General features: G+C 40.0%; 1 protein-coding gene across 5 annotated transcripts in view; it reads right to left on the reverse strand.

Annotated features, from left to right (window-relative positions):
• Window positions 1-6,634: 6,634 nt before the first annotated feature.
• Window positions 6,635-13,013, reverse strand: part of SUGCT (succinyl-CoA:glutarate-CoA transferase) — a 312,501-nt gene continuing 306,122 nt past the window's right edge. For 4 of the 5 annotated variants that reach the window (XM_051798766.1, XM_051798764.1, XM_051798763.1 and 1 more), the window contains one exon: window positions 6,635-6,972. In XM_051798766.1, the coding sequence (XP_051654726.1) occupies window positions 6,809-6,972 (164 nt within the window). In that variant the 3' untranslated portion in view covers window positions 6,635-6,808. The remainder of the gene's footprint in view (window positions 6,973-13,013) is intronic. The other variant, XM_051798767.1, reaches the window with a different exon arrangement.

The following is a 13,013-nucleotide window of genomic DNA, read 5'->3' on the forward strand; positions in this document are numbered from 1 at the left end:
TGTACAATAGATGTTGTTCTGATAAATAAAATTTAAATCTTGCTATAGCTTATTTTCAAATCTCATCTAGATATGTTGTCCTGTAATAATATTTTTGAATTCTGAATTTTTAAACTGCTCTTGATTGTTTTAGGGTCTGATTATGGGGGTTTTGAGTATTTAAGGTTGGCAATAGTCACCATTTCTCACAAAAAGCTACCCAGAAAAGGTTAACATTTCTCTCTTCTTCAAACACAGTTCAGTAAATGAGTACTCTACTGATGTCAGCTACTGACATTGCTAACAGCATGGTCATTAATGCAAGTACAAATAACATACAAAGCCTTGTGGGGCATTTGATTTAAGAAACACCTGAATTTTATATCATAATTTAGAGTGAAAGTGCAATGACCCTGCCAAAGAAATAAAAACCCTAATGATTTAATGTTTCTGGATGAGACCATAGAAAAAGCTGAGAGTTTTTCCATAGGAAGTTAAAGCAATGAGGTTTTGTGTACCTGGAATGCAAAAAGTCATGGTACTGACTGAGGTTCAGACTCCAAGTCCACTGAAATCAATGTTAATTGCCCTTCACTGCCTTCAAAGGCCAGAGGATTAGGTTTTCAACTGTTCAATGTTTATGGCACAAAATAGTTTTGTAATGTATTCTAATAGTTTTCATGCTTTAGGAGAATCAATTGCATGGTCAGAGGTACAATGCTTTGAAAATGTGCTCTAAAACTCCAGAAATGCAGTTATAAATGCAAAGAAGAAAGCACAACCAGGGCATTAGGAGGCAATTTGAAGAAAGCAAGTTCATAAAAACATACAAAATGAGTAGCAAGCAGGACAGAACCTTCAAAAGTATTAAAAAATGCAAATTTGTTAACAAATTAACATTTCTTGACAATTTAACATCATTGACTAAGAGTAACAGGTCCTCACAACTTACCAGGTCTTCATATGAACTTCAGGTAGCTCAAACTGTTTTGCAAACAGGATCTGCTGCCATTCTGTTTGGTCACGTAAGCTTTTGTCAGATCTGCTGCTGCTGCAGCCAGAACTGTTCTACAGAGGTACAGGGAGACTTGGGCTGCACACAAGGGCTGCAGATAATGCATCAGCCTTACTTACCATACCACAGAATCTGGAGTTTTCTGTCAATACAGATGTAACTAAGTCTCAAGCAGTGTTTTCTCTCTTTGACCCCAGTTATTCTTAAGGTCCTTTCACTATCTCAAGCTGTTCCTCATCAAACACGCACAAAGAATTTAGTAGAGTGGATATGTTACATCGAGTGGGCAGAACTACCTCAGAGTATACAGGCAGTTGGACAATGGGTTTTGCTCCTGAAGACTTGAATTCAGAGAAATGGTACCCCAGTGACTTCTGTAGAGGTCTGTAGAGTGATTGCTTCATGATCCCATTTTCCTCTGGCTAAATTGTATTTTCCATTTAAGCAGCAGAGTGTACTCTCAGGATAAATGCAAGTCATATATCACTGGTGTCGCATGGCCACTTGGCTTGCAGATGAAAGGAGTATGAGATACTTGACTTGCAAGAAACTCTGCAGTGGCTTTCCTGAATTGGTACTTCCACCTTTCAGCTAAAATTCCTCACTGCTGGCTTTGGGAGAGAGAAAAAGTTTTGAAAAAAATTTATGAGAAAACTGTAATTTTTGTCATATTTGCTTTAGTCAGAGCCTCAATCCACCAGAAGAGAGTGTCAGTGGGAAATGTACACACTACTCTGCATTTTTATACACAACTTTTTAATGTAAAACTTTACCTTCTCCTAATATGGATCTGCAAAGATGTAAGCTACATGTGCATTCCTGTACCAGGTTACATATCTTCAAATTTATTTTTGTACTTTAAAGCTCTTTTGGCTAATTTGGGATAGTTATTAGACAAATATTGAAATAGATGAAGCAAAGAAGCAATGGCATTGAAGTAAACTCCTTCAGCTTGCTTTCCTGAGTACCTTATAAATAAGCAGTGTGATACTGCTTACTGTAAATTAGACCATGATGAAGGCCTTTTAAGGCAGGCAGTTTAGCATACTCTTCACCCTATGTTTTTTAAGAATTTCTTGTTAACTAAGGGCTAAATGGTACTTATTAATTCACTTTTATCTGTAGCTCTAGGGAATAGGAAAAACCCTGAAAATTAACAACTTGTCCCCCCACCTTAACCCTCACTTGGTCCCCCTTCAGTGTTTGACACAGCCAATGCCAAAAAAAGAGATCTTGTTGCCTAAGTTTCATGGGTCCTTGGCATATGTGATCCCAGGCCTTTTTCTCACAAGTCTGTTTCAAATTCCAGTCACAACAGAAACACAGTAATTGAACTGATGGGTTGTCAGCTTTAAAAAAGTGACTATATGACTTTTTATCAGGGTATTTTTATCACACTGGCCAGTGTCATGGAGCCCTCTCTGTAGGGAGGTTACTTGATCCTGCAGGAACTGCTCTAAGGTTGGTTGGGTTTTTTTTCACCAGCTAATAGCATTTAGCATTTCACCAGGCCACATTAAACTCAATGTACAAGCAGTTAAGAAAAGTACTGTATCTGGCACTGTTTAATGTCACTGACATGAAATGTGAGCAGCTGTGCCAGCATTCCTGAACTCTGAAAGTACTTTACCTTTCCTCTGTCTTTTGGAAATTAAATACTTTTTAGTACATTTTGGGGAAATAAATACATTTTAATACAGTGCTATAATGTTAGGAAGGTCAAAGGATTAACTATGTCTTGTCATCTAGATACTAAAAGAAATCAAGACCATTTTAATCATAGAGATGGCTAGCTGCCCTTTATCTCCAGGTTCACCAGGGCTGAGTGCTCTTTGAGTGGCAGAGCTGTATGGCAATTTAATGAAAATGCTGTCCCCAGTTTCTGACTATGCATGCACACTCCCTGGAAGAACTATTTCGGACTGCTATTTTAGCCTTAGCACATTGTCATTAGACATCTTTGGACAAGCTTTAATCTCTGAAGAACCAAGACCAAAATTCTGATTAATATCATCAGGTATCAAAAGCCTCTATTTCAATTAGCTTAAAAAAGAGGACCTTTATATTTTGTATTTAAGTCAAGAATGGGGATATTTTCCCTTTCGCTGCTTTTTTATATAAAAAGAAATAAAAATGACAAAATATCTTTTGCTTATTGATTTTATAGACCTGAGAAGAAAAAGAGCTTTTGCCTTCCAGCACAATTAAGTGATCTCCTTCAACAGATCATTCGTCACATGATTATGGCTTCACTGGCCTTTGCACATCAGCTGGATCACTGCCGAGGCCGGTGGACTTCTGAGAGTTAGAAACTCGTTCCACCCAGCCACTAACCAAAAAAAACCTACTTTTGAATGTCAGTTCTAGGGTACCCATTGCAGCCAACCATGCTGGCACTTCCTGGGAAGACTCTGGGGAAGAGTTACCAGGAAAGAGATCTGTGCAGGAGCAAGAAAACTCCATTACTGTCCATTTGACCATTGTTTGATTGGAATTTTCTTTTGAGGCATTAAAATATCCCTCAGTGAGATCCTCACGCTATGCAAAACCCACCTGACTCTCCACTAATTTAGCAGTTTTCTGAGTGATTTATACCTGATGTAGAGCTTTACTAGCTTGCATGGAAAAGAAAGGAAGACAGCTATATGAGGAAGGCTGATGAAACATTTTTAATGGTCAAGATAATGCAAGAACAATGGGATCCCCCAATGCAAAGAATGGAGCCAAAGGGGCCATGGACCATGGAGTCAGAACAGATGTCAAAATGGAAATCTCCTTTTTCAATGGTAGTTATAGCTTCCTGGCGAACAGCTATAGGTGAGTTCAGTTTTGAACTAGACAAACAGGTGTGTCCTGTATCCCTCTTTTGTGTTGTTATTTGTTTGGTTTGGTTTGTAGTGTTTTGTTTTTTTAATACAGTGATGTGTAAATCAAGTCAAATTAAAGCCAATACCACACACACACTCACATCGTGGCAGCACCAGCAGATTCCTTTCCATTTTAAGCAGTGAAAAACAAATATTCATTGCCAGAGGCAGCTGTGTGTAGTCATCCCAAGCTACATCCCTTCCTTGAAAGTGGAGGGATCTCAGTTTATGAGCTCCAGAATCCCGTGTGATAGTTGATTTCCAGTTTTGCAGTACAAGAGAAAACCATATGAAATTACAAGACTGTCAAAATGCATTTGAGCTCTAGAGACACATATTTGTGAAGAATCTTAGGAACAGTGCAGTTAAGTTTTCTAAATATTCTTTTTCTGCATTTATTTGTTCACTTTTAAAGGAAAAAGGATACTATAACAGCTTAAATATTTTCATAACAATTATTTAACTGTCTTCCAAATCATCAAAAATCAAAGGACCAAACCTTGTGAAAGGGTAAAACTTCATGATCAGACCTTGGAAGCTAAAGGACTTTTTAGGCACCTAGACTCCCAGCTGTTTAAAGGCTTCCACTTATTTCTGACTTAAAGAGTAAGTCCGTGTGTGTGTATGACTAAAACACTGAGAAATGATATCTGGATTTCTCCTGTTGCAATAGGTACTGGAGGTGAGACAAAATAATGTCTCTGATTATCCCTTTAGACATTTAACTGTCAACACAGCAAAGAGGAAAACACTAATAAAAAAAGAAAGAAGAAGAAAGGGAAACACTGTTTGCATGTGAGCCCTGCACAAAATACTTTTTGGAGTTAAAAGCCCAATATTCAGCTTATTTAAACCAGCATTGTTATGTTAAAGTCAAAGCAGCTCTGCCAATTTACTGTAGCTAAGATTAGCTATTTCCATTGCTTGGAAAAACACAGGAAAAATACTGATTTTTTTAGAAATCATTGAACAAAACTGAGCAATATTTTACTATATCTTATGTATGTGATTCTTAGAAATGTGAAGAAAAGAACCCTTAACAACCCAGCAAATTTATTTCTACTGTTATCTGACAGTGTTTTTCATTAATAAACAAAGTTTAGTTCAATATCAGGTTATCCATTTTATGTGAAGCTGAATTCAAATTGCTGTTTTTCTCATCAGAAAAAGGGATGTTCCCCTTAGATTAAAAGGAAGGTGGACTGTATCAAAACTTCTTCCAATCCAGTTTCAATTCTTCCCTTATGGTGTCCCAATTCTCAATTCAGACTTATTTCCATATTTATTTTAGAAGTCACTCTTCCAGGATCTCATGATGTCTTTAGCACATGGACAGAGTATGGTGTTTGGTGCCAGGAATGCAGTGCAAGAGGAAAAAAAAAAAAACAACAGGAGAAGATCTGAGGGAAAAAAAAAAGAAGGAACACAAACCGAGAGAAAACAAGCAAACAAATGAACCAAAACACACTGGGCTTCAAAAATGAGCAGCCACAGTGGGGTTCCACTGCAATTTGATTATGTAATAACCTCTTTTTCTTCCCCCAGAAGGTAATGCAGAGTTGTGAAGTTCAAATGTAATACAGAGGATGTTGTTTGTTAGAGTGAAAACAAAGTGACAAGCTAGTTACAATGCCAGGCCTGTTTCCGATACTTTGAGAGAAACATGGACATTATGTGTTGAGTGTCAATTTGAGTTAGTTTTATTTCATTCTAGGAATAGAAAGGCTTTGCCTTGTTCCTAGGGCGCACACAACAAAGGTTATACCCTTTCCATATGCTGAGTTTAGTTTATCTGTAAATTAGATACTGTAATAGAGGAGAATGGGATGTCTTCTGTGAGTGAAGAACTGCCAGATTGGTTTGTAGAGAAGAAATGGCTCTTTAATCTTTTCCTTAATATGTTTCATGGATCAAATTCTTCCAGCTTCTTCCACTGCACAGTGCCTTACTCTCAAGAGCAACCTTACTGAAGGATATGATATTACTAACTTTGAGGAAGGTCTGTCAACTCTCACCATGTTTTAATCATGAAGGTGGGACTGAGTCAAAAGTTTTTCACAGATTTCAACCTGTGTTTTCTCTGTAATGAAGGTGCTTTGGAAGGCAACTGGAGTCAGAGATAGGAATCAGTACCTACAGTACCCACAGAACCAGACTGAGATGTCTGGCAAGTTCTGGTATTTGACATTCAGCATGTGGTTTTCTGTGGATCAATATTTAATTAAGAGTACCCTGGGCCTTGCTAAATAAAATTACAAAAGGCTATTCAACCACAGCTTGTCTCTCAACTGGTCTTGGAATAGGCTTGTTTCATAACTGAAGAACTGTGCCAGTTTCAGCTTCTTTCTGCTAACATATTAGGATTGTCATGACTATGCAATGCAATAGAAAGACATACTAGTAATTTGGAATACCAGGAAATAAAAGTGAATTTTGCAATGGTTACTCTACCCTTGATTTAAAATAGAAATGAACAAAGAGTTCATGACTGATAATTCTGTTCAAAATCAATGAGACCAATTTGTAAATAGAAGATTCTCTACTAAAATAATTGTATAAGGCAGCCTTCTGCGAGTGCAGAGTCTAGTATACAGATTTTAAAGGTTCTGCTTCTTTTCACTAACATCATGTCTTTCTCAGGACAAATGTTTAGGCAATTACAGTAACTATGATAAGAACTCCATTTTCCATATGAAGTACAGAAAATGAGTAGTCACACAGGACTGTATAATTACATTTACCCCCAACCCCCCACAAGAAAATCTTTCACTCAGACAGCATGAGATTGTTTATTTGATACATCAGTGTTAAAATCATACAAAACCACGTGAAAGAAAATTAGGAATTAAATTATGTCTTCTCTTCGAGTCCCATTAGGGAAACTGAAGGGAGCAAAGAGAGGACAAAGTAATGTGAACTCAGTGTGAAGGAATGTAGCTAATGTTCCTTATCTGACCTCATGCTGAGCCACAGCACCAGTGCGGAGCAGTTCTTCTATGGCATCATCCTCATACCCCAGCATGCTCTTCAGTATCTCCACTGTATGCTGTCCAACAAGTGGAGGTGGTTTTGGATGTAACACATCAAATTCACTGTATCGGACACCTGGTCCTATAAAAAAAAGCAAATTATTTTCCAGAGTTACTACCCATATTTATGTTGAAATGTCTATGTTAGTTTAAAGGAAAGTATCTCATTTTTTGCATCAGTCCTTATCACAGAAACGTTATATTCTAGAATTACTAAAAAAATCCAGTTCTTAAGAATGTACCAATAAACCAGCTTTAAATAGTTCACTCAAATGCAGAGCTGATGTATATTCACCCAATGTTAAGAAAATCTTCTCATTTTTCCCAGTGACATGTATATCAGAGTGCTCTGAGTCATATTATGTCACAGGTCTGCCACTCTCTGCTACCTGAACGACAAAGACAATGCCCAGCCCATTCAACAGGATGTGGTACAGAAATCCCCAGACTGTCTTCAACAGGAGGCAGGAGAGGTATAAAGACACAATGAAATGTGATGTTAACACACTGTCACTGATGTCAGAGCAGTGCATGGACAATGGAAAGCACCATCTCCAGTTGGCAACAGCTCAAGCACCTCTGCAGTGCTCCATTATTCTGCAGTGACATAGAACTGACAGCACATAGAGCAATGGTATTACCCAGCTTGGTTTACATTTTCTGTCAAAAATACAGGTAGAAGCAGCTGTAAGAAAATCAACAACGGTTTATCTACTCTGGCAAGAAGAATTTCAAAGGTGGAAATCTGAAAGCTGGCAATGATATGTCTTCAATTGCAGGTAGTCAGATCTCACCTTTTGTGACACTGTAGTGAACTGAACAGATTTCAGTGTAGTTCCCTGAGGACAAGTAACTATAGCACTACTACCAAACTCAGAGGAGAGAATGAGCTACAAATTTACTCTGTGATCAAAAGTGAGGTATCAACTCAGCATATGCTGATTTGGTACATTTCTGGAGTATGCTCCTTGAAGAGGTAATGGTTGGACTCGATGATCTTAAAAGTCTTTTCCAACCCAGAGGATTCTATGACATGGTTTCTGTGTTTAAAAAGGAAAGGAGGTAGAATTGGGGAATGCAGACCAAATCATTTAACTTCCATTCAATGCTGAAACAAACAATCACAATGAAAATACTCAGGAGATGAGTAACATCCAGAATGTACCTATTAAGAACAAATAGTATATGCAATCTCTTGTATTTCCACCAGGAGAAGGGCTGGAGGTGAGATATATCCCATATAACTTTAGATGCCAATAACCTAGATATAGAAGTTTAGTTCCTTAGACTCTCTTTGGAGACACTGAAGATGAAAGGACACACTTAGAGTGTAGTTCTTCTAAGACACTGGTAAGTGACTAAACCTGGTCAGATGAATTGTGATCACTCATGTTTCTCCACAAAGGAAAGGGTAGACAAACATGCAGAGCTTTAACACCCAGACATCAAGTCAGCTTAGGTGACCCTCTGTCATGGTTTAACTCCAGCCAGAAACTGAGGACCACACAGCTGCTTGCTCACTCCCCGACCAACAGGATTGGAGGGAGAATTAGAAAGGATAAAAGCCAGAAAATCACGGGTTGAGGTAAAGACAATTTAATAAGGAAAGCAAAGGCCTCGCACACGAATAAAGCAAAATGAGGAATTAATTCACTGCTTCCCATGGGCAGGCAGGTGTTCAGCCATCTCCAGGAGAGCAGGGCCCCATCATGCATTATGGTTACTTGGGAAGACAAATGCCATCACTTCAAATGTCCCCCCCCTTCCTTGTTCTTCCCCCCACTTTATATACTGAGCATAATGTCATATGGTACGGGTCAGTTGGGGTCACTTGTCCTGGTTGTATCTCCTCCCAAATTCCCATGCTCCCCCAAACTCCTTGCCAGCATGGTAATACGAGAAGCAGAGAAAGCCTTATGTAAAGCAGCGCTATGTAAGCACTCCTCAGGAATAACAAAAGCATCTCTAAATTATCATCACTGTATTCAGCACAAATCCAAAACATAGCCCCATACTAACCACTGTGAAAAAAATTAACTCTACCCCAGACAAAACCAGCACACAGAATCACAGAATATGATTCAATGCTGTGGTGGGTTGACCTTGGTTAGATGCCAGGTGCCCACCCAGCTGCTCTATCACTCCCCAGCCAGACAGGGGAGAGAGTAAGGTCAAAAAACAATTTGTGTGTTGGGATAAGGCAGTTTATTTAAAGCGAAAGCAAAGTGGAAGCTTGCACGCGCAAAAGCAAAGCAAAGCAAAAGATAGCAGGGTTTATTCTCTACTTCCCATGAGCAGCAATGGTCAGCCGCTCCTGAGAAGCAGGGCTTCAGCACATGTTAACAGTTCCTCAACAGGCAGCCACTGGAGACAATGAATGCCTGCCTTCCTGCTCCTTGCCTTAGCTTTTCTGTCTGAGCTGACATCATATGGTATGGAATATCCCTTTGGACAGTTTGGGTCAGCTGGCCTGCTTGTGTTCCCTCCCAGGATCTTTCCCTCAACTGAGGAAGGAATGTTGCAGTGCTGATGCTGTGCTCAGCAGTAGCCAAAACACCAGTGTGTTATCAACACCCTTCTAGCTACCAATGCAAAGCTCAGCACTGTGAGGAATACTGTGGGGAAATGAACTCCAGCTCAGGCAGACCCAATTCAAATACTGAGTTGCAAGGGACTCATAAGGATCATCGAGTCCAAGTCCTGGCCATGCACAGGACCACCCCCAAGAGTCACACCATGTGCTGGAGAGTATCATTCAAACACTTCTTGAACTCTGTCAGGCTTGATGCTGTGACCACTGCCCTGGGGAGCCTGTTCCAGTGCCCAACCACCCTCTGGGTGAAGAGCCTTTTTCTAATATCCAACCTAAAACTCCCTGGACACAACTTCAGGCCATTCCCTAGGGTTCTGTCACTGGTCACCAGAGAGAAGAGATCAGTGCTTGACTTCCTCCCCTCACGAGGAAGTTGTAGACTGCAATGAGGTCTTCCCTCAGTCTCCTCTTCTCCAGGCTGAACAGACCAAGTGACCTCAGCCACTCCTCATACAGCTTCCCCTCAAGGCCCTTCACCATCTTTGTTGCCCTCCTTTGGACCCTCTCCAGTAGCTTAATATCTTTCTTATATTGTGGCACCCAAAACTGCACACAATATTCAGGGTACCCAGCTCAGAGTAGAGCGGGACACCAACCCTTCCTTGACTGGCTGGTGATGCTTTGCCTGATGCCCCCCAGGACACAGTTGGCCCTCCTGGCTGCCAGGGCACTGCTGACTCATATTCAACTTGCATTGACCAAGACCACCAGGTCCCTTTCTGCAGAGCTGCTTTCCAGCATCTCATTCCCCAGTCTGTCTGTACCAGGGTTGCCCCATCCCAGGTGCAGAATCCAACACTTCCCCTTGTTGAACTTCCTATGGTTGGTGATGTCCAGTCCTCTCATTTGTCGAGATCTCTCTGCAAGGCCTCCCAGCCTTCAAGGGAGCCAACAGCTCCTCTCAGTTTTGTGTCATCTGCAAACTTGCTCAGTATCCCTTCTAGTCCTGCATCCAATTCCTTTATGAAGATGTGGAAAAGCACAGGGCCTAAGACTGAGCCCTGTGGAACCCCACTAGTGACAGGTCACCAGTCTGATGTCATCCCATTCCCTATCACCCTCTGTGCTCCACCTGTGAGCCAATTGCTCACCCATCACATGGTGTGCTTATCCAGCTGCGGGTTGGACATTTTGTCCAGAAGGATACTGTGAGAGACAGTATCGAAAGCTTTACTGAAATACAAAAAGATGACATCAACTGGCTTCCCTTGATCAACTAGATGGGTTACCTTTTCATAAAAGGAAATTAGGTTTGGTAAGCAGGACTTTCCTCTCATGAAGCCATGCTGGCTGTAACCAATGTCTGCATTGCCTTTCAGGTGTTTTTCAATACCTCCGAGAATAATCTTCTCCATAACTTTACCAGGCACTGAAGTGAGACTGACAGGCCTGTAGTTTTCAGGGTCCTCCTTCTTGAAAATCGGGACAACATTCACCAGGTTCCAGTCAGCTGGGACCTCTCTGGATTCCCGAGACCACTCAAAAATCATTGAGAGAGTTTTTGCAATGACATGTATTTTAAGTGGGGTGGCTGATAGAATTCAGGTCTTACCTGTTCAGCTTTCTGAGGACTTCAAGCTAAAATTGGCTGTGAAACAGACTTCACAATGACCTGGCTACACTGGAGAAATGTTCTGATAAAACAGGGTGAAATTCAATAATGTTAAGGGGAAGGAATTACATTTAATTATACAAATACAGGGCAGGGGACACACAGCAAAGCAGGAATAGCTAGAGGTTATTCTAGATCAGGAAGTGAAGATGAGTCAACAACATCAGGCTGTTGTAAAAAAGGCAAGAATCATCCAGGGATGTACAAACAAGAGAGATGAAATAATCTTTTTGCTCTAGTTAGAGCTGGCAGATCACAGCTGGAGCAGTGTCTGGTATGGGGCCCCCACTGCACAGCCATCTGGAACACCTGAGAGCTTCTACAGGACAGCAAGTGAAATTATCACAGGAAACAAGACAGACTGAAAAATGTGGGATCATGGACCTAAAGAGAAAGGCCAGAGAAAAACATCTTCAAACGTTTTCAGAGAGTGTAAAAAATAACCACCACCCCTGACAAAAAAAAACAAAAAAACAAAAAAACCAAAAAAAAACCCCAAACAAACCAACTAACCAACCAACCAAACAAACAAAAACCCAACAAAACAAACAAACAAAAACAAAACAAAAGAAAAACAAAAACAAAACCCAAAACCAACCAACAAACAAAAAAAACAAAACCCAAAACATCCCCCAATATCCATGAGAGCTTTCTGGAAGGAGGAAATAAATCCTTTTTCATGTCCATGATGAATGAGAAATAACTGATTAAATTGAAACAAACGAAACTCTAGGAAATGAAAATACACCTCTATGATGGTAGGGGTAGCAAAATGATGAAACAAGACATGTGAGGAGGTTGTGGAGTTTTTATCAATCAGGTCTTTAGGAACAAGGTTTATTCAAGCATAGCTGACCCCTGGGGCTTGCTGATGGATTAGATCTCACAATCTCTTCAACCCAATAATATATGTCCCTTTCACCCACTATAATATGAAAGCTAAGAAACAGCTCACATCAGGGATAACTTTTTTATTTCTCTGATTCTACCCACTTTGAACACACTGAGTTCGATTTTCAGAGGAAACCTCCTGTGAGAAATCAGTACATTTTAAAGGGAAAGGTGACATCACTAGGCAATATTTGTATTAATTCCACTTCTTAGGAGTGACTGAGGGATGAACTGGCATTAGTGCAAGCCACAGGAATGATCTCTATGCCAACTGAAATGCTTGTGAAGATAATTTCAGAGCAAAAATTCCCTTTAGAAATTTATTAGTCCAAAAATTCAACATAGCCACAAAACTATTATGCAATGTCTATTTAAAAAAATAATGAATATAAAGCAATCTTATTTAGGTGTGGATCTCAAAACCTGGGAGTTTTTGCAGTGATATCAAAAGACGTTGAATAAAATCTCTAAAAGAGAAAACCAAAATTGACATTAGGTGCACAACAGGCATAGAATGCTTCATGCTTCCCAAAGAAAATTAATCTTACAAACTAGAGCATGCTAGAAAATTGCATGGCAATTATAAAACCAGTGTCTTCCTTGAGCTTTTATTGTTTGATGCATAATTCATCACGCTACTTTTCACTTTAATAGAGTTATAAAGTTATCTACATTCATTCAAAGGAGGTACTTGCTAATGATCCATCATTAACGATTCTCTGTTCTTTCCTTGTGTAACTTCTACTTGGCTTCTGTGTCAATTAGGAGGGTGCAAAGCTTGCCAGTCAGGCTTCAGCAATCCCACGCTCCTACTGAACAACGCTCCAGGAAAGCAACCAGCAGAATGCTATGCAAATGTTAATTAAACACAACTGCCTTATGAGGAAACCATCCCTAGAGGCAGAGAGAGGTGAACTGCTTTAATTAAGGTCAAAAGCATTTGCATGTGGGTGAGTTACAGAGAGCCTTCCAGAGGAAAACAGGCCTTTGCTAGGGTAGAAGCAGGGTGACTGATGGGAGGAGTTAA

The sequence above is a fragment of the Manacus candei genome, unplaced genomic scaffold (genome assembly GCF_025592945.1).
Source record: "Manacus candei isolate 608988 ecotype Guabito, Panama unplaced genomic scaffold, ASM2559294v1 h1tg000049l, whole genome shotgun sequence".
NCBI lineage: Eukaryota > Metazoa > Chordata > Aves > Passeriformes > Pipridae > Manacus > Manacus candei.